At 42.6% G+C, this 21,442-nt stretch overlaps 1 protein-coding gene across 1 annotated transcript; it reads right to left on the bottom strand.

Moving 5' to 3' along the window:
* Positions 1 to 11,345: 11,345 nt before the first annotated feature.
* On the bottom strand, positions 11,346 to 13,383 carry LOC146546179 (phospholipase D1-like). The gene is made up of 4 exons (XM_085266656.1): positions 13,156 to 13,383; positions 12,620 to 12,868; positions 12,103 to 12,196; positions 11,346 to 11,760 (listed from the first exon to the last, which is right to left on the bottom strand). Exons 1-3 carry the CDS (start codon positions 13,375 to 13,377, stop codon positions 12,143 to 12,145), a joined length of 525 nt encoding a protein of 174 aa, XP_085122782.1. The 5' UTR covers positions 13,378 to 13,383; the 3' UTR covers positions 11,346 to 11,760; positions 12,103 to 12,142.
* Positions 13,384 to 21,442: the final 8,059 nt, after the last annotated feature.

Genomic DNA, 21,442 nt, shown 5'->3' with positions numbered 1-21,442 from the left:
AGCTCATGACTCTCCCCTTTATAGTGACGGGGGAGACTGGCGTGGGGGAAGCGTGTAGTGGAGGAAGCCGAGGAGAGAGCTGGTTTCTGGCTACAAAGACAGCGTCAAACCAGAAAAGATTGCTCGTGGTCAAATGTCAAAGGAGCTTGCAAAGAAAAGCGTCTGGACTTCTTTAAGTTACTTGAAGACGTTTCACCTCTCATCCGAGAAGCTTCTTCAGTTCTAAGGTCAAATGGTGGAGAGTCCCAGATATAAACCTAGTGGGAGTGACCCCCCACAGATGGACAAAAGGACCCCCCTCCTCTAATCACCTGAGCCAAGGTGTGAAACTGGGTGTGGGTCCCAATCAGCCAGAGTTTCGGGTGAGTTCATTGTGAAACCTGGCCCCACCTTATCATGTGATTTCCTGAGGTCAGATGGCCCAGGATGTGAGTGGGCGTTAAGGCGTCTGGGAAGGATCTCAAAACTGGATTATAGATGGCAGAGAGTTGGTGTCGTAAACCCCGCCTCTGTTCAAAGATGGTCGCTCACAGTGGACATAGATGGCTTCTTTCACTCCTCTTTCAAACCATCTGTCCTCTCTGTCCAAAATGTGAACATTGGCATCCTCGAAAGAGTGACCTTTATCCTTAAGATGCAGATGGTCTGCTGAGTCTTGGCCTGTGGAGGTGGCTCTTCTGTATTGTGCCATGCGCTTGTGAAGTGGCTGTTTTGTCTCTCCAATGTAGAGGTCTGGGCATTCCTCGCTGCACTGTACAGAATACACCACATTGTTAAGTCTGTGTTTTGGCGTTTTGTCTTTTGGGTGAACCAGTTTTTGTCTGAGTGTGTTGCTGGGTCTGAAATACTCCGGGATGTCATGCTTGGAGAAAACTCTCCTGAGTTTTTCTGATACACCGGCTACATAGGGGATGACAATGTTGTTGCGTCTGTCTTTCTTATCCTCCCTCGCTGGTGTCTGGTCTTCTTTTCTGTGCCTCTTTGCTGACTTTAAAGTTTAAAGTCAGCAAAGAGGCTCCTTTGACTACGATGACCTGGATGACTGAGAACCTTCACAGACACTTGTGGTCAAATAATGTGTCAATCACCTGTGAATCAAACTGTGTGTGGCTCAGTTCATGTCACAGTGTTGTTTAGTATATCTTCACTTGTCTCACTCTCCTTCTGTTCTGTCCATCAGGACGATCCTCAGCGCTTACACAGATCCTCCATCGATGTTGTAACTGTTGGCATGATGACATTGTATATAATTTGGATTATTTCTTTATCTTGTCAAGATCTATGTCATGATTGTAAATTGTTTAAGCTGTACATTACTGTTTGTTTTTTGTAGTCAACGTTTTGGTGCTTTGTGCTTTTATTTTGAAAGTCAAGTTCGTTTACAAGTTGCGCTAGAATAAAGGTTTTTAGTGGTTTTATTATAAAGGTTTTATTATTATATATTAATGATAATGATAATATCAATAACATTGAGGCACATTGTGTGGAGGAGGTTCAGTCATATCCTGATCATCCAGACAGATTTGATGTTTATCACCTGCTGTGTAGAAATGGTCTGACTGGTCGCTGTTACTGGGAGGTCGAGTGGAGAGGAAGCGTTTATATATCAGTGAGTTACAGAAGCATCAGAAGGAAAGGAGGCAGTGATGACTGTGTGTTTGGATACAATGATCAGTCCTGGAGTCTGATCTGCTCTGATGATGGTCCTCAGTCTGTCAGGCACAATTACAGAGACACATTCATCTCCTCCTCCTCCTCCTCTGTCTCTAACAGAGCAGCAGTGTATGTGGACTGTCCTGCTGGCACTCTGTCCTTCTACAGAGTCTCCTCTGACACTCTGATCCACCTCCACACCTTCAACACCACATTCACTCAAACTCTTTATCCTGGGTTTAGGTTCTGGTCTCGTGGTTCCTCAGTGTCCCTGTGCTGAGTGGAGTGTAAAGAGTGTCTCCTGTTACAGAAACACTCTGACTGTTGAACAGATAGTTCAGTCTGTACATGTCTGTCTCTTTCACTCACAAACACGTTTTCAGATTCATGGATTCAATCAGTTGATGTTTGAAACTCTTCTAAATGATTCCTTGTAAACTTCTTCCTCTTCAGTCACAAACAAACAGGAAGTGATGTCACATGTGTTCCTGTCCACACAGCAGAATGAGTCTATTGCTGACAGTGATGTACAAACAGAGTGAGCATTTCTGAGGCCCAAAATAAACTGAGTAGTTCACTGAATGAACAATGGACTGTGAGCTCAGTTCCTTCATCATTAGTATGGATTATATATGTATATGTATTATATTAGTATCATATATATCAGGTGCTGCTGCTTTCAGTCATTGTGCAAATGTGCTGTTTGTAAGCTTGTAAAGCTGCAGTCAGCTGAGACTGAAGAAGTCACCTGATCAGTGAGCAAACGTTTCTGAAAAGGTCCAGATGAACAGAATCAACCTTTTGGGATCAGCCAGCAATGCAGCATCATTGTTGTTCAGCTTCAGAGGTTTGCAGGAATGAACTGATGACCAGAAACAGCTGCAAAGTCCAAGAAAATACCAGCTGGAGTTCAGCTGCATTTGAAGAAGTCAAAGAAAAGTAAGGATGGCAAAGGGCGACGTTTTCTTCCAAAGAGCTGCAAACATGGTCGACGCCTCATTAGAAGAATCATCTGGACATTTGTGAGGAACTCTAACCAAGAAAGCAACGTCACACAGATCCAACAGACAGTTTCCATGACTGCAAGTGTTCAGTGGAAAAATGCTACATTGCATTATTGCATCCTCTCACCACAGGAGGCGCTGTTGGCACCACTGATTGCTGATCAGCTGTTCTCTGATGATCTGATTGATACTGTGAATAACGGGACTCACTGAACTCTGTGACACAGTGAAGATTACAGAGTTTAACTTCAACATCTGACTGACGTCACACAGACAGAAGGATGAACCAGTGAGGCACAGAACACAGTTACTGGAGATACTGGATCAGCTCCATGTGAACCTCTGATGGAGAAGCTGCTGAGCCAGAGAAACATCAGGACATGACAGCAGCTGCACTTATCTAACAACATGTAGCAGAGCTGATCTATGTTAGAGGATCTATCACAGCAGCTGAAGCCAAAGTCCAACACTGGATACCAGCTGAGCCTGTGCTGAGTGTAGTGTTACAGGAAAAGGGCAGAAACACTGGTAGCTCCCAGTGATGCTGACTGGGGCACAGAGCTGAATGATGCAGCATCAGGACACTGTTTCAGTCTGACTGACAGAGAAACCTGTAGCTGTATCTACATGTGAGGCAGAGGCCACACAAGCAGCTTTCTATGTTTCACAGTGACTGAGATCTTCAGTGGGGGTGGACATGCTCCTGTACAGACCTCTGAGGAGAACCAAGGTGCAGTCAAAGAGTCCAGTCTGTCCTCACAGATGTGAACATGTGCTTTCATCAGGTCTGCTGTCAGCTAGCAGGCTCACATCAGAATCACTGTTCCTGAAAAACACAGTCTGTGTGACATCATCAGTCAGCTGATGGTCCCAGATCTGAATGGTTTCTGTCTCTACTGAGGAAGTCAGAGAATATCACTGAGGTGTGGATCAGGTCTGAGTGAGCTGTGGAGGGACAGCTTTAAACAGTCCACAGGTCTCACGTCCTGCTCAGTCTGGTAGCAGATACCTCGTATTGTTCCAGATGTGCTGACATCAGCAGCAGCACAGCTGTGTGATACCATGAATCTCAGTTATTGATCCAACACACAGTAAATACAAAGATCAGGATTTCTGAGAGTAATCATTATGAGTCTGAACACACGATCACTGAATGTTAGTCTCCACAATAATAAGCTAACACAAGCAAACACAGCTTTCAGCTCTTATTTTGAAACTGGCTTATTTAGAGAGCTGTGATGTGAGCGTGCCTGGCTCTGAGGCACTTGGGTCAGCCTCTGTTGTTTAGAAGTGTTACAGACTGTGAATGACACAGACGTTTCCATGTTTGTCTGTAACACAGCTCAGGGCTCCATGCTGAACGCATCCATCCAGTGTTATTGATCCAGGACTGATACCAGCATTGGGATCAATACTACAACACACAATCACATGTGTCCACGTGATGTGTTTGACCAGCTTTATTCATTAATGATCAATCAGCTTATTTACTGCATCTGAGTCCAGCTTCATTTAAATGATCCAACCATGAAAATGACATCAGTCCTACAGAAGCACTTCATGCTAACAGGAAGTCATTGATTAAGGTGGAATAACACAGAGACACAACCACTCACAGCTAACCTGACCCCACTAACTGCATGTGTTTGGACTGTGGGAGGAAGCCGGAGTACCGGAGAGGACGCACACAAACACGGGAGAACATGAAGCTCTGAAACAAAGATGGTGGATTTGACCTCAGGACCAGGCGGGGTTACGGGGGCCATGACCCCCCAATAATAGATCCAGCTACACTGAAACTGTCAATTTCATTTACTTTTACTGTTTTGTACTACTAAGCTATCAGGCTGCTTTGTGGCTCACTCAATACTAAACTAAGAAACTTTCAGTGTGAATCATTTGCAGGAACACAGGCAGGATTTAAAGTGCAGAACTTTACAGTCTCTGTCTCAAAGTTGGTCTGAACATGCTAACAGCTCTTTGTTTTTTTCAGTTTTCACTGGTTTGATGTAATGAAAGAAATTTTAAAGAAGCAGACGATTGTTGTTATTTTAGTTCTATAGTTTCATAAATCGTGGTGTGGATCTAAGTCAACATTCAGAATAAATAAGATAATACAGCACTTTGATGGTTGCCTTTGTATTTTCCCAGCAGTGCTCAGGTTGGTTCTCGGCTACATTTACATACTGATGTTAATGTGTTCAGCAGCTGGACTCATCTGAGGAAGGAACATTGGAAAGGTGCTCAGTGCACAACTGCATCACTAATTTTATGTAAGACCCTGTGTTTTATTGTATTTATATATTTGTAACATTTGACTCAAACACTTTTGGGAAGGATGAAAATGTTTTCAGGAGGAAGTTTTTCCTTCTGTCCGACTGCAGTACACACAACACTGCGTCTCCCCCCATTATCACACTTCCTCAGGCTGGTGATGAGCGCCCCCTGGTGTCAGTGTTGATGACGTCATGCACAGTGAAACATAAACGGTGTCTGTTAATAAAAAATCATGTGTCCATTTTCATGTTTGCATCATGTTTCTGTAAAATCATCAGCTGTTTCTGAACCTTCTTCATTGTTTGACTCATTCCAACAGCTGTGAGCTGTGATGGAGTCAGAGCAGCTTCATCACTGATGTTCAGGTGAAGCTGAACTTAATAAACTGTAGAAATGATCAGGATTCAGGCTGGATGTGTAAAACACTTCTGTGTGAGGTCGCAGTGCTTCATATGTGTGTGTGGGCTGAAGCACACACGTGTGAGTCCTCAGAGGTTTCACACACATCACTGCACACACTTATAATCCTAGTTTAAGCTTGTGGATCATATCGGACACATCAGCAGCTCTTTGGAGACAAAGATTTGAGATTTAAGATGAGTCATAGTCTTTCTATCCATGGCAGCTTCCACTGCTGAGGCTCGGAAAACATGAAGAGGATAATTAAGAGCAAGCATCAGCTCTGTCTCATCTAACTACACAGTATTATGATCATGCACTTATGTCTCAAACTAAGACACAATGAGACAAAATGAGTTCTGTGAGTCTTTAGATTATCAGTAAATTCTGGTGACAGTTTGACGCTCAGTGGAGCCATTTTTGGTTTGTGATGAGTGTTTTGTGAGCTTCTGTTTTGTGAATCGCTCTTTGTAATTTAGAAGATCGTGCAGAAATGTGCGCGCCCTTATCTGAGAGGACACGGAGAGAGTGTCGCAGACTCGAGGTGAGGAGATAAACCTCGGAGCTGGATGGCCTGCATGTTACCCATGTGCATCTTTTCAGTGACATCAAGTGAACCCATAATAAGCATTTCTATGTCTTAGACATCATGTCCATTTCTAATGAGAGATTATTTTTAAATGAGGGAAACCTGGTCTAACAACACGCTTACAACAGAGCTAAAGGTTCACCACAGTGAGACGGTGGGACTCTGATAAGAACTGAAACACTGTGTATGAACAGCTGAGACAAAACTATATATAAACACTCATTTATTCCAGTTTAGTTTACAATGATTTTAAAGTAATGTGGAACGATTCATGTTCATGAGCTGTTACAAACACAACTATTGATTTGTCTATATATGGTCGGACTACAATGCTTGTGTTGAGGCTCTTGGAATAATGTGTGAATTACAGCAAGAAATGATGGTTTTCCATTTTACCAAAGTGGAATAAAATCACCACAGCAAAGAAATCATGTTATTGTCTGCAGCTAAAATATATGGTGAACATGGTTTTATAATAATGTGCAAACACAACCTCACTCTGCTCTATACGAGGAGCCAACCACAGCTGTCCGGGTCTTCATCCACCACCTCCACCATCTTTGCTCATCATCATTCACTTAATTGCTGATTGGTTTAAATCAAACTCCATTACAGGTTCAACTCCATTATATAACAGCATGTTGACTTTGGATCTGGTGTGCAGTGCCACCTTAAAAGATGAGGAAACTAAGAGATTACAAAAAAAAGAAGTGGAGGAGTTAAAGAGCTGCAGCAGATTAACAGTTTCTGACAGTCATGTGTTAGAAATAGGACGATTAGATGAGCTGAGGGATCCATCTACTGCTCAGTGAAGCCTCATCAGAAACAGTCTCAGTGGAAGGATGGCTCTATTGTTAAGGAAGGACACAGGCAGAAAGACTGGCGTCTGTCACACAGGAACTGGACTGAAAATCAGCTGCACATATTCATCAGTATGTGCAAACATATTATAGGTGTGGAATTCAGGACAGTACCATCAGAAGTTGATCCACTGTGCAAATGTCTGATTGGCAGTGGCTTCATTTTTCACTATGAACAAACTGCTAATGCAGCATCACAGGACGTCAGCCATGGATTGGCCTCCCCAGACCTCAACATTACTGAAACATCTTAACAGAGTATGGAAACAAAGGGAACCAACATCCAAGAAAAGAGCTGGGGCCTGTTCTTCGTACGTCGCTTACTACATCCAAGATCAAATGACACATCCAAGACCAAACCATCGCGCTAACCGTGAGCTCGCTAATCCGGTTCCCCGAACACACCTGCTGTTGACGATTAGTACAGCTGGACGCAGTAATGTGACATCACTGGGTGTCGTAAAAGGGGCTACGCATCGATAGTAGAAACATTGATCGGCAACCCGCTGATTGGTCGGCGAAAATGTCGAAGGGGCGTGTTCGGTATTTTCCGGCAGCAGAGCAAGAACTCATGAGTGAGGGATTTCAGGAGTTTCAGAGTTTAATTAAAACGCAAGAGAACACTGCAAAGGCTGCAAAAGCAAGGAGAGAGGGCTGGCAGGAAGTTGCTGACAAATCAAACTCGTAGGTAATTTAATAATAATAATAATAATGGAGTGGGTTTATATAGCGCTTTCCAAGGCACCCAAAGCGCTTTACGATACCACTATTCATTCACTCCCACATTCACACACTGGTGGAGGCAGCTACGGTTGTAGCCACAGCTGCCCTGGGGCAGACTGACAGAAGCCAGGCTGCCATATCGCGCCATCGGCCCCTCTGGCCAACACCAGTAGGCGGTAGGGTAGATCTATCATATGACACTATATTGTCCAATATCATATGGCATTATATTATATTATAATATGTTATATTATATCCCCTTTCACATTAGAGCCACAACAGGACCCACTAGAACATGGGAACAAGTAAAAGTGAAATACAGGAGTATTCTACAGAGTGGTAATATTTATCTCTTAGATTGCTTTTCGTCTCTTGGCAAGGTAATACTGGCCTGTAATACTCTGTTAGTTTGTTCATAACAGCAACCAAGAAAAGGGCAGAGGAAAAAAAGACAGGTGGTGGTCCTGCACCCCCTCGTCAACAAGTTGGTTAAGTGAATAATACCCTCACGGGAAAATCGATATCTCTCTATGAGCACACTGTCGCGCTGAGCTAAAGGATCCTGTCTGTCCCGCAATATACGCTGGATTCTGAGGACTCTCCTTATCAATCTTGCACCTTCCGCAATGGGTTGGTCGCGTATACGGACAGGACATGGCTGCGACAGGCTTCCCAAATCCACCTTCGCTTTTATAGCCGTGGTCTCTCATCTTGATTACACCAAGTAATTTACAATTACTACTCTGAAATATGAATTACATCTGTAATAATCACATACATGTAATAGAATGTTAATAGTACATTTCCCTTTTTTAGGAAATGACCTGTATGTATCTGTATGACATCAATAAAAGGATCAAGTGCTGCATTATCTTTAGTTACATTGATGTTATTTATTTATGGTGAAACAGTGGTGGAATATCGCTGTTGCTTTCGTATAAATGAAGCGGACATACCTGCGTGGCCGCGATCTAATCCTGTTTACATAAAGTAAACCTGCTCCCGAGCAGGTTTACGCTTACGGCTCTGTTGCTATGACAGCAAGTCCCGGATGAGCTTCGGGGAACCGAACGATCCAGGATCACGCGAAATCGTCAACAATCTAATCCAGCTAACTTACTTAGCGAGGTACGAAGAACAGGCCCCAGCTGCTGAAAACTTCCTCACAGAAAACACAAACAAGCTTGACTAAGAGACTCCAGGCTGTGCTGAATTATAAAGGTGGACTGACCTTCAGGGTCCTTAGTATCATATAAGCTCAGTTTGTGTCTTATATACTTTCCATTTATATAACAAAATATATAGAAAGGAGGGTGGTTTAAGATGTGTGTAGAGTTTTATTCATTATCTTTAGACAAACAAAGAAAGCACCATCTATTCGTCTCCAGTCTGTATGAAAAACAGGGGAAAGGTCAAATTAAACCTTTGAAATTCCTTTCACAATAAATCCATAAATAAACAAAATAAATCACAGAAAAGTGTTTTAAACCCACTTTTCCATAAAGCTGTCAATAGGAAATGTTCCAGTAAACATGTCTGTGTTTCTGCTGTTTTCCTTTCATGCGTCCACAGCTGACAGGTAACCCTATTGGAGTCGCCATAGTGACGGGTGGCGTCTCAGCTTCAGCGTGTTGATGGGCACAGCCATGGTTACCACAGCTGGAGTTGGTGTACGGCGAGCTGTGAGAGGACAGAGATGGAGAACGCACATTTAACTCTTTAACAGGAGATACGTTACGACTAACAGACGACTGCTGTCTACATGATGTCTTTGCAGCCCTTATGCTACATGTTACACAACTTTTCTTCATGCCAACAAGACTGAGGTGCCACATAGTCGACACATACAGCTGATTATGATGCATGTTTTACTATTGCTATGTTCACATCATCTGCTTGGCTTTATTACTGAAAGCCTGGAGATCCTCTGACGTGTGCATGGCTGATGTGAAGTATGATTAGTCCTACATGACATCAACAACAGAGGCAATGAAAGCTTTGTTGTTAACAGGTTGTAGGTAAAGTCAAATGTCTACTTCTACACTTGTGTTGGGTAAAGTTCTTCTCACTGCAGCAGATTTATATCTGTGCTTTCACAGGGCGTGATGTGGAGCTCAGCGCTGAGGTGCAGGTCTCCTTGGAGACGGCATCCTGGCTGAAATATTATCATGCTTCCAAAACATTTCAGCTTTTATTTTGAAAGAAACAAGACTTGAAAACGAATCCCCTTCTTCCTCTTTGTCTTTGTTCTTCAGAGGAGTGTCACCTGGACAAACTCAGGGCTGTTCTAGAGCCTTTCTTATTATTTGACTCCATAGAAATAAAACTGAATGGAATCAAACAAAAACTCCCAAACAGCTAAAACACTTTGCTTTATTCTCTTTTTTAACAAATACGTTGAAGTCCATCCACAACAACACAGCTGAGATCTCCTTTGTAATCAAGTGTTTACATCCTTTGTACAGATCTGCATACAAAACAATCATTTACGTCCCACAGAAGTCTAGTTACACGTAACTATACAAGAACTGGTGAATGACAGAAACATAAGACACATGATCACAGGTGATAACAAAAAGAGAAAGAATTCATGTGTTAGTGATGTTTTTCAGCCCTGATGGCTCATGTTGGAGAAACAAGCTGAGGTACGTGGAAAGTTCACACACACAAGTGGGCGTGAGCGCACACACAGAGAGAAACACAACTGAAGCATCTGTTTGCTGTTTCTGCTTTCATCATCTCTGCTGCTGTGTCAGGCTGGGGTCTCTCAGTGACGTGGTTGAGGTGAAGTATGACGAGTATCCCTGATTCAGTCCATCGAGACAAAGGGCAAAGAAAGCTGTTGTTAACAAACTCTATGGTGATGTGGCATTTAGCTCTGACTCTACGCTCTGCTGAATCCTTTGAACCTGCTGATCAGTAAAGCTCTACGTGCTGCAGCAGATTGACCTCATCTGTGTTCACAGGTGTGGACCTCAGCGCTGAGGTGCAGGAGACTTTCATTCAGTTCTCCCTGCAAACAGCATCCAGCCTGGAAATACTGTCATCTTTCCCACAAATGGTGCTCTTATCTCAGAGAAGAAGTCTGATGTAAATAACTGCAATCAACATAACTGCAATCAATAATGCCAACATGATGACTGTTCATAGCTCCTGCTTTGAAATACTAAACTTAAACATTGACCTGATGAAAGATCACAATTCACAGTGGCCCACTGTCAGAATCATTCTGAATATAAACTCATCGAGTTAATCTGAACCTTTCTCAAATGTGCTGTGAATAAATGCTGCTGCAAGCCACTGTGGGAAAGCTGTGTTATTATCATGGAAACATCTGTGACACATTCACAGAGGACGAGGACACAAAGGGACGACACGCAGAGGCTGTGTTAAAGTCAAAAATCCAAATCTTTAGTCCTAAACAGGCAGTGGTTACAAACAGGAAGACGAGCAGTCCATTAAACAGTCTACAGGGTCAAACATACAGAGAATTCAAACAGCTATTAAAAACAAATAACTGGACACTGAAAAACTTCAGTGATGTGTGAGGCACCAAAGGGAAGCAGCTGAGTATATTCAATGAATTCTCTTCAAATACAAAGACAGAAACTCCTACAGGCAGCACGCAAACTGAGCAGGATACACAAAGATCAGAGATTACAAAATAAATCAGAAAAGGATTTCAAACTTACTGAGAGCAAGGCCTCTGTTACAAATCTGTCTAATAGAAAAACATGCTGTACAGATACAATACGCTCAGTGTTCATGGTCATTTAAAAACTGGCTCTACCTGAACCACTTCAATATTTTATGAAGTCACTGAGTCGACGATTTCTACAGTTTGTTTCCTTCATTGCAGTTAGAGTGCGGCTGGTAAGGATGAAAACACACACAGAGCGTAAATTGTCTTTGTTAGTAACAAACGTCAGCAAAGAAAAGACAAAACACACAAACACTCTCATGATATTCATGAATCATTAGAAAGCATCCAAACATTCTGCTCGTGGACTTTTACAGTCTTATTTGCACTCGCTCATCTTCATAATCATCCTGATCAATACATGACAGGGGAGGCTTTGAGGTAGGCGGGGCTCTCTGCTGATGTCAGCATGAAAGGCAGGACCAGCGTCTGCCACATGTTGGTGAAACATCACAGTACACTGGCGTGGTTTCCTTTCCAGATGTTGGACGTTTGACACTTCAACGTTGAGGCCAACAAGAAGACACAGTTTTGGGTCGGGTTGCTGCAGGGTTTCTAACTGAGCAAAAGCAGAAGCACACAGACCAACAGGGATCAGATGCTGAGTGTTAGAGGAACATCTGTGCTGATCACTGAATGCTGCTGTGGTCTCTTGTTGAAGTTGGCTGGTGGGACAGTCTAATAGTGATATCCTGCCCATCGGAGGAACACTTTAAAAACACATGCAATACTTTGTTTGTATTACAGTCACAGTTTATGTTATTTTTGTCCTTTAAAAGTGTTGCTGTACTATAAAGTCCTATAATTTGAGGCTAAAATGGCTCAGAGAGTCTCTCTCTCAGAGGATCTCTCTTTGAAAGTGGAGACGGCTTTATCCGCTGATCCACGTCACTTTACCTGGATGTTTTCTTTGAAGCTGGATGAAGACTCCTCTCCCTCACTCCTGCTGCAGCTGTGTGGTCCAGTTGGCCTCTGAGGTCACAGTCAACATCTGTAGCAGAAGAGGGGAAATAAAAGTCCAGGTTACCAAAACTGGGAGCTTTTCCAAAATAGAGCGTAACTGGACTTTTTCAGCCTTACAGGCAGATAGTCGTCTGAAGCTGCAGCTTTTTCTTTTTAGCTTTTTCCAATCTCTGCTCTCGGCTTTCTTTGAGAACATGTCTGCTTTCTTGGCATGGGTCTGTCTGCTGTTGGTGAAGAGACTACATCCACATACTCGCTACTAAGATCTCCTCAAGTAGTCTCAACCAGATTACAGTTTAAGAGTAAATGTCTCCTGAGAGTTTCACCTTGGGGAGATGCTGTCTTGCTAACATGCAATCATGAGCATTAATCTATGAGGTGAAAAAGTAATTTTAAAAGCTCCAGCCACAAGTTTTATTTCATCTGTGTTTTGGTCAGAGTCCCATCAGACCTCCAGAATGGTGTCAGAGTTTTTTCTATCCACGTGATGAGCACAGGCCTCAGGTCCAGACCTCCACGGGCACCATAGCCTCTTTGGAGCTAATAGGTGCAAGAAGGTTTTGTTGGGATAGGAACTGAAGAGGAAACTGACGAGGAAGGCAAGGATCTTCTTCAGCTCCTCCGAGCCGGGACCTCTTTGTGTAGGCCAGCATTGGCCAGGTAGCCCTCCAGCATCGCTGGATGGCCGACAGTGGAAAACCTAGAGGAGGAGGAGAGAAACAGCAGCTTGGAGCATGTCTTTATACTGTTTAGTTTTAGAGCCACAGACTTTCTTTTAACGTCATTGTTCAGGATCTATGACTGATTATGTATTTATTGTATTCCTCCATGACTGTGTGACAGCAAGTGGAAAAACCAGCTTCACCTTTGTTGATATGCTTGTAATTTTAATATTGATTAAATGGCCATGAAATAATAGAAAGCTCATATATGAAAATGTATTTTAAGAAATAAAATGTTAATCTGAGTACAAAGGAGTACACTCACCTTCTGGTAGATGGAGGTGTAGCGAGCGCTGGTGAACATCCAGGCCTCCTCGTAGAACTGATCACTGATTGGATCCAAAACATCGATGGAGGATCTGTGTAAGCGCTGAGGATCGTCCTGATGGACAGAACAGAAGGAGAGTGAGACAAGTGAAGATATACTAAACAACACTGTGACATGAACTGAGCCACACACAGTTTGATTCACAGGTGATTGACACATTATTTGACCACGAGCAATCTTTTTCTGGTTTGACGCCGTCTTTGTAGCCAGAAACCAGCTCTCTCCTCGGCTTCCTCCACTACACGCTTCCCCCACGCCAGTCTCCCCCGTCACTATAAAGGGGAGAGTCATGAGCTCCCATCACCCTCACCTGTGCCGTCCAACGTCCCGCCACCAGCCTCCACTGCAGCAGGCCAGAGACCACACCCCTGCCACAATAAGTAAAAGTATATCCTTGCTGTACCCTTAATGCTAAATGTGCTAAATTAACCGCTGCCTTTGCCCTTTGGGATTATTCTTATGTCACTGGGATGTTGACCTTTGACCTTCACATTAGAGAGATGGGCAGACATAATTAGTGTATGAATTTTAAAGTAACAGGTAATAAAGAGAGTGTAGCAAATGTAGTCAGGTTTATTACTCTGTATCACACATGAGTGCCCGAGGGAGGCGGGGCTGACTGGGGAGACACAGGAAACAGAGAGACAGGGCGACTCGACATGAAACGATGAAACGTGGGACACGGGAACAGAAACTAAACACAGGCTGAAATGAACACTGAGGGAGGGAGAACTAAGATTACTGAGAGCCTGATAAATAAGAAGAACAAAAACCAAGAAAACAAGAGTCAAAGAAAAGCAAAAACACAAAGCATTGGGCCAGGACCCACTGCTGTGACATTTATATGTGATAAAAACATTAAAAACTGCTCAGATGTTGAAATCTTTCTACGTATACTTTAGGTTCAGCTCTCCAGCCTGGCATTTGGTTAAGCATGATTCAAACATTTGATTTTGTTTAACTGGTTTTAATTATAGTTACTTTTTGTGAACATTTGTTGCAGCATTTAAAAATACATCATTTATTTTCAAACTTTTATTTGATTTAGAGCATCATATTTGACCAACGTAAATGTTTTAATTTCATATAAAATAACTGAAACAGTGAACTAAATATCTGAAATCTTTCCTTCCTTAAAAGTTGTAATCCTACTTAAGTTATAGTGCAAACGCTTAAGCAACAAATATACTTGATGCTAATTAATTAATATTTCCCTTTGATGTTGCAACTATGCGGTCACTTCTGTCTTTAAACAAAATAATATTTTCCAGTTACAGAAATCATAAAGTCCAAACTAAAGTGCTACTGTTGCTATATGCATTTTATATAAATCATGGATGATGGTCCTGACATGAAGGAAGAGAAAGTTACAGGTTGCATCCTTTGACTTTGTCTCCGTGCCTTTGGGCGATTTTCAGAAGGACAGATGTTTCTGTTCAATTCTTAAATCAATTTTTTCAAACACAAACACTATTTTAAAGCTTCTAGAGAGTAAAATATTCATGATAATTATAATAACAATAATAAAAACAAAAGCTCTCAGATCCATCAAACCAAGCAGCAGAAAGAACAATAACTGAAGAGAAAACTTTAACCTTGTAGACTTCATTATGTTCCAGCTGCTCTACAGACGCTGTGACCTCGAACTTAAGCAGGTCGTAAAGTATGTGCAGCTCAATAACTTCATAATCAGACCCTGTGGTATTTAGGCAGCAGAACAACTAAGAATAACAACTACAAATAATGTTTTTAGGTTTCTGTTGTACTGCAAGGTTCTGTACAGGAGAACCAAACCAAGAGCAAATATTACGTCTCATTTACACCTGAGCACGAAGAGCCATCAACATTTAGCAAATTGAATCATCTTTGTTTAGATGCAAGAAGAATCATATAGAAATGAAAAAGTAGAAATAGAAATCCAGAGCAAAGATATCCTCTAATTCAGCGTAGCACATGTGCAGCTGCTGCGATTCACGTAAGCATTCGGCTCGTCGCTGTTGCAGATTTTTCTCTCGCTGTTCTGGCTTACAGCGCTGCAAACACAAAAATAAATATCCCCAAAGGTGTGAAAGGGAGCTAATTAGTAAGAGTATTGTTACTCTCCGCAGGAGTAGTCCAGCAGTAGAAATCAGTCCAATAACAAGGTGTGTAACATCTAGCAGGGTGACAGAAAAACCCAGGGTAACTTCTAAGGACCTCAACGTCTCTCTCACATTGTGTTTTTAAACATGCTTCCATTTGTCACTTCAGTCTTTACTCTGAAATACAGGAAGAGAAATCATGGCTGAAACAATTTCTCATGAAACCAGGGGTGTGGTCCAACAGTCAGTTTGGTGAGGAAGGTTCCTAACTGAGAGGAGTGACCCAGAAGTATCTGTGTAGCAGCCACAATGAATCAAGATCATGAGCTTTATTAACTGATCAAAGTCTCTTCTTTCATCTTCTGTATCATTCAGTTTGCATTGGTAATGCCCATTATTGTAATGCTTTTTTAAGACGAGCAAAACTTTATTTCACTTTGGGTTAGCTGGGATAAGTGATGGATGGAGGGAATTTTACTTCAGCCACAGAAATCCTAAACAGGAAGGAGGAGCAGAGTTACAGTGGATCACTATCCAGCAGGGAAACAAGGTTTATTTCAATTTCTTGGCCATGAGTGAGATTTACTGAGTGGGCAAATTAGGGAGACGACACCATCAGATCCCGAGCCCTCCATGTGTTAATCAAGAGACGGCTGCTGTGCTACATCCATAAATAATGAATAAATTAGGAGCTAAAGCTGAAAGGACAGTTGTTAAAGAAGAAATGCTTTTATGAGTTTTATGTTGCATTAAAGTATATGTTCATATTTTACTCTTAATAGGAAAAGAACAAAATGTACTACTCGCTCTGTTTATAGAAAGAGGAAGTTCACCCTATGGCATTTATATGAACTTAGACACACACACACACACACACACATATGCAAAATTAGAGGAAACTGCTATGCTTGTTTCACCCTGCTATAAATAATAAACGACTACTGCAGCTCGGTGTGAGTCCTCTCTGAGCCCTCACCCATGCAGCACGTTAACCGTCTCCAAGTGTCTCAGTGTTGTTTATTCACCTGACTGTTTGATAACTGTAAATCTCTGACATTTAATTGGTCCTTCGAGCCGCTAATGGACTGGTATTAATAGTAATATTACGCGGGTCCTGGCCAACGTCTTATACAGGTCCACGGCGGTGGGATTTGAAGGAGGACGCCCGACCGGCAACTACAAAGCCAGGTGAATATTCCACACTTAACACACTTCGTGGAAAACAATCGGCTGGGACAGCCTGCGTGGTCTGAGTACATTAAAAATAGGCAGTAACCTATTCGCTAACAAAAGTCTATAGAAAAACTAATTATCCGCTCGCCTGAAACAGTGGTTGGAAGCAGAATAACGGTTAGCAGTTCGCCTGAAAAAGGGGCTGGTAGCAAGATACTAATAAGACACCCAGAGCTGTCCAGTACAAATTTTGCGCGTATGAACTGTCATTTTACTGTTTTGTTGGTGGAGTTGATTTAACAGCACATTAAGGTGGCTGAACTACTCCACTGAATTGTTTACCGTTGATTGCTGAAGTGCTGGTGGAATGAGGATAAGGTTGTGTTTCATCACATAAAATTAACACCGCTTTCAAGGCAGCTTGAAAGTCGAAGGCCGTTGTTAATATCCACTCTCATTCCTCGTGCCAGCGACAGCATCACGGGTGTGTATGTGTGTAAGAACGCAATATATCTATAAACTAAGGAAAAATGGGTAATAAATCTACAAAACTCACTGCTGACGAGCAGTGGTTAGAGAAAATTGTCCAGGCGCCAGTCAAAATTAGTGCAAATAGATGGAGGAACCGAAAGAAATTAAACCGCCCTGTGTGGGAGGGAAAATGTAATCCCTCTGCAGTGAATGATAAAACCCTTATTAAGTGAAAACTAGAGATCAAAGTAGTTTAAATAGGTTGGAAACAGACCCCAACGAATAGATATAAATATAAGAAGTACAAAATTACATTAGAACTTATTTTTAATGTATTGAACCTAATAATAGGAAGGATAACTACCTGTAAACTTATATTAACAATGAAACATAGTTGGCATGACGACCATGCCCAGAATGTATAAAATAAATAGAAGGAAATAATTCACATGAAAACCTTTTAAATAAAATAGAGAGATGCATAAGGTACATTAAGGCTGTGTCATTGTTCAGCCAAGGAAAGTGTGTCTCCAGCTTGGACAAGGATGAAACTGCAGATCACCCGAAGCATGTGATGGACACAAAATAAAATATATAATAATAAATTGCTTGGTTCGACATGCAACAGAGAATGAATGTGACTGAAGGTTGGATCTGAGATGAGGCAAACAGAAGACCAGTCTAAAAGTGGGCACAAACCTGTTCAGAGAAAAAGCAAATTTGTACAGATTGGATGAATTCTAACTTATCTGTTTGCTGAGTAAGATGATCCTAACTATTAAATTGGCTCAGTAGTAGTATAGTGATATACACTAATAACATATTGTAATATACTATTGTCATTATATAGAAAGAAAAAGATGATAATATTAATAATGATATAATATTAATAACAAGAAGTATCCTAGTCAGTTATGATGTGAGATGGACAATTGTTATGAAGTCGTCTGCATCAAGCTTAAGGTTTGCTCAAACTCAGTATAATGACATATGAGATGAAAAAAATAAAGGAAATATCTAAACCAATTAGGTGCATAGAGGCACTTAAACTGCTTGAAAACCTGTCATTTATCCTAGATAAATATTACTGAGATATAGAGCACATCTATAATAACAACTAATAAGCCAAACCTGTAGATAATAACTAAACCTACAGGATTGAGAAGCTGAATTAAATATGTGGACACCGCTAAGTTGATGAGCATGTTACACATTTTCTTTTTTATTTGTTTTTTAGAGCAGAGGCTGCATGCTATTAAAATCCAACACATGCAGCTGTCTGTGAGCTCAGTTTCCCCTCACACTTCTGCTTTGTTTCTGGCAGCATTTTTCTTTGTCTTTTTGTGTCCTGACTCATGTATGTTTTTGTTTTGTTTGATTATTTTGTTGGTTTGGAAACAAATTTGTGCCAATACTTGTGGATCACAGTGACACATAGTGATTAGGCATACGATTTACAAATGCCCAGTTTTAGAGCTGTGAGCTATGAGCAATGTAAAGTTTAAAAAAAAAAAAAAAAAAAAAAATATATATATATATATATATATATATATATATATAAACAAAACCCTAACATTTAATCAAAACCCTAACTTCAAAGTTTGACATATGTAAGATGTGTGGATTCTTTGAAAAACTAGAAGGTATCTGAAAATGCCTCAAGTGAAAATGTTTTGAAAGACGTTCTGCCATTAAATGAAGGTTTTGAGTCGTGGAGAGAAGCAGTTGAGCTAATTAGAATGCATTGGCATCTAATCAACAGCAATTTCCCTCCCCATCTCCAGCTGCCTCCCTCCTCCCGCTCCACCACAACCACCCACACATGCAGGGCCTTGGAGTAGAGGTATGTCACCAGGGTAGGGTGCAGAGGAGGCTACCCCCCCCCCCCCCCTCCTCTGTCCCCTTCTGGCTGCCTCTGCCTCAATTTTATCCCACAACTTAGACATTCACATTACTCACACCCTCATTACACATACATATAGGATCTTGGGGGTGGGCACACATGCATCAACACTACAATGAGCGGGTGGAGGGAGGTTTGGAGTCTTCTCTCACCCCCGTTCTCTGTGGCCTGCTGGAGCGGGGGGGCTAGGAGGAGTTGGCCGTCCGGCTGCGGTCTGGGGTGTGGGGCCTCCCTGCTGCTGCGGAGTCGGGACGGTCTGCCTCTCCCCACCGCAGGGAAAAGGGTAACACCACCTGGGTCTGGGTGCGGTTCCCCCCTCCAGGGGCAAGGGTGCCTAGACCCGGTTTGTAGAGTACGCTTGGGGAGTGTGATCGTGTATACAGCGTCTCTTTATGTCTGTCTCCACGTCGGTTGAGTGTGAAGTGCACATGAGAGCATGAGGGTGGGAATGGATGTTTGTGTCTGTGTGTGCCTGTATGTTTGTGTCTATATGTCAGGTTGGGTATCAGACGCCACCTCTCTGGGGACATCTCGGGCCCTCCAAGGTTTGGAGGCCTATCTCCACCCACCACCACTTCCCCTGCCAGTGGCGGACTCCCCCAGGTGTCGGTGCGTTGGTGGTTCTTTGTATCTGGGGGTGGGCGTCCGGGTACACACCGGCTCACTCCTTGGTGGCCGCTTATTGGGGCTCGCTCGGGCCATTTCGGAGGTGGGGTGCCCCCGGCCTCTGGGCCTGGGACTCGGTCACTCAGGCACAGCTGGCTGCCGGCGGAGCTCACGGGCGCGTCACTGCAACTCCCCTGGCTTCTGCTCCGCGGCTGCTGAATGAGCCCTCATCTGGGACTCTCCTTAGCTCTTACTGGGACAGTGGCGCAGCTGCCCCACTGTGGGTCTTCCTTGGTCTCTTGTGTTCTGGGGGCCTCTGGATGTCTGGAGTTTTGATCTCCAGACATCCACACCCTTTTGTGAGTGTGGACGCTTCATCTCTTTGCTCTTTAAATGCTTTGCTTTTATTTGATTTTTATTGATTTTTATGCTGATTTTTCCCCTTTTTTCCTTATGAGCTTACCTGCGATAGCTTCTGACACTTATAGATCATTAGGACTAAAGTGTTCTTAACAGAAACAGCAACATTTTTATAGTTACCTTGTCCTCAGCGCTCCGTGTGTCTGTGGCCTAGACACAGCTGAATCCTGATTACAGCGTCTGGGCACCGAACAGCCTCAATAGCCTGGAAAGGGGCTAACCGCTAGGCTAACTAGCAACAAGATGCCTTCCTTCTCCACAGATGACTACCACAGCCTCCTGCAGAAGATTGCAGTACTGGAGACAAAAATTCATCCCTTAGAAGTAAACGTGGAGGTAAATGGACTGTGTGGAAATGAAACAACCTTGCCTTTGATTCAAAACAATGGCGATGAGCAAGCTAGTACACAGCTAAGGAGCACAGATAACATGACCAAGAAAGTAGACTCTGTGCATCATTATTTTAAATCCTCAAGTGATAATCCCCCCTTGGACTGTCTTGGTGCAAAACCAAGACATAAATTATGTCTCCTGGAAGGGGGAGGACGTACCACAGGCAGGGCACAGCGAGCTGAAATCTCTGAAACCGACTGGCCTTCACTTCCTACGAGACAGAGAAGCTCTTCTACCCCTGTATACGGGAGGAAACAGGACTGGACAACCGTGAATAGAAAGGATAACAACAAACCTCCAAAACAACTGAATGTGAAACTGCAGAACAGATTTGCTCCACTATCAAAGGACCCTGGATCTATATCGGACAACCATCCATCTAAAAGCAGCGAAGTACGGTCTGAAAATCGGTTGAAAAGTAAAAGACCACAGGGAAAGCTAAAGGCTAGGCCTGAAACTCTGATTGTGGGTGACTCTGCCGTAAAGGATGTACAAAGGATGTGCGGTAAGAATACTAAAGTCCTCTGCTTTCCTAAGGATATGGTCAACAACCTGAAGGAGAGAATTCTTCAAATTGCAGATGAATATCCAACTGTGACAAACATTGTTCTGCATACAGGGTCAAACGATGTGTCCAAACAACAGTCGGAGGTTCTGAAACGGGACTTTACTGGATTATTAAATACTGTAAACTCTCTGAATGTTAGGTGTGGCTGTGTGCAGACAGGAATAGGACCCAAGGTGCAGACTCCGGAGACAGAACTTAAACAAAAACAGCTTTAATGCTGAACGCAACATGACATAACTAGAAAAACTCAAAATAAACTTACACCGGTGGACAGGCAAAACACACAGCAAAATAAACGGTAGATCGCGACACAGACACAGAGAAACACTGGGCTTAAATACACAGAGGGAGCAATCAGGAATGGGTAACAGGAGGGAAACACAGCTGGGACAAATCAGAACTGACGAGACCAAAGAAGCGTAACCTGAACACACTGAGATAAGACACAGACCTTCAAAGTAAAACAGGAAACGCATAACACAGACTGAACAAAGACAAAGGCTCATAAGCAGGCACTACAAAGGGAACAGAGACGTGGGAACAGGGCAGACACAAAACACTGACTGAACACGGGGATATAGGAACTTAAGATACACATAGACGCGAACT

This window comes from Mchenga conophoros, unplaced genomic scaffold (genome assembly GCF_057382185.1).
Source record: "Mchenga conophoros isolate Kocher_MC1m ecotype Shallow Benthic unplaced genomic scaffold, M_conophoros_male_GT1.1 unmapped_scaffold_6, whole genome shotgun sequence".
Lineage (NCBI taxonomy): Eukaryota > Metazoa > Chordata > Actinopteri > Cichliformes > Cichlidae > Mchenga > Mchenga conophoros.
The sequence above is the reverse complement of the archived record's forward strand: the minus strand, read 5'-3'. Positions and strand labels throughout refer to the sequence as shown.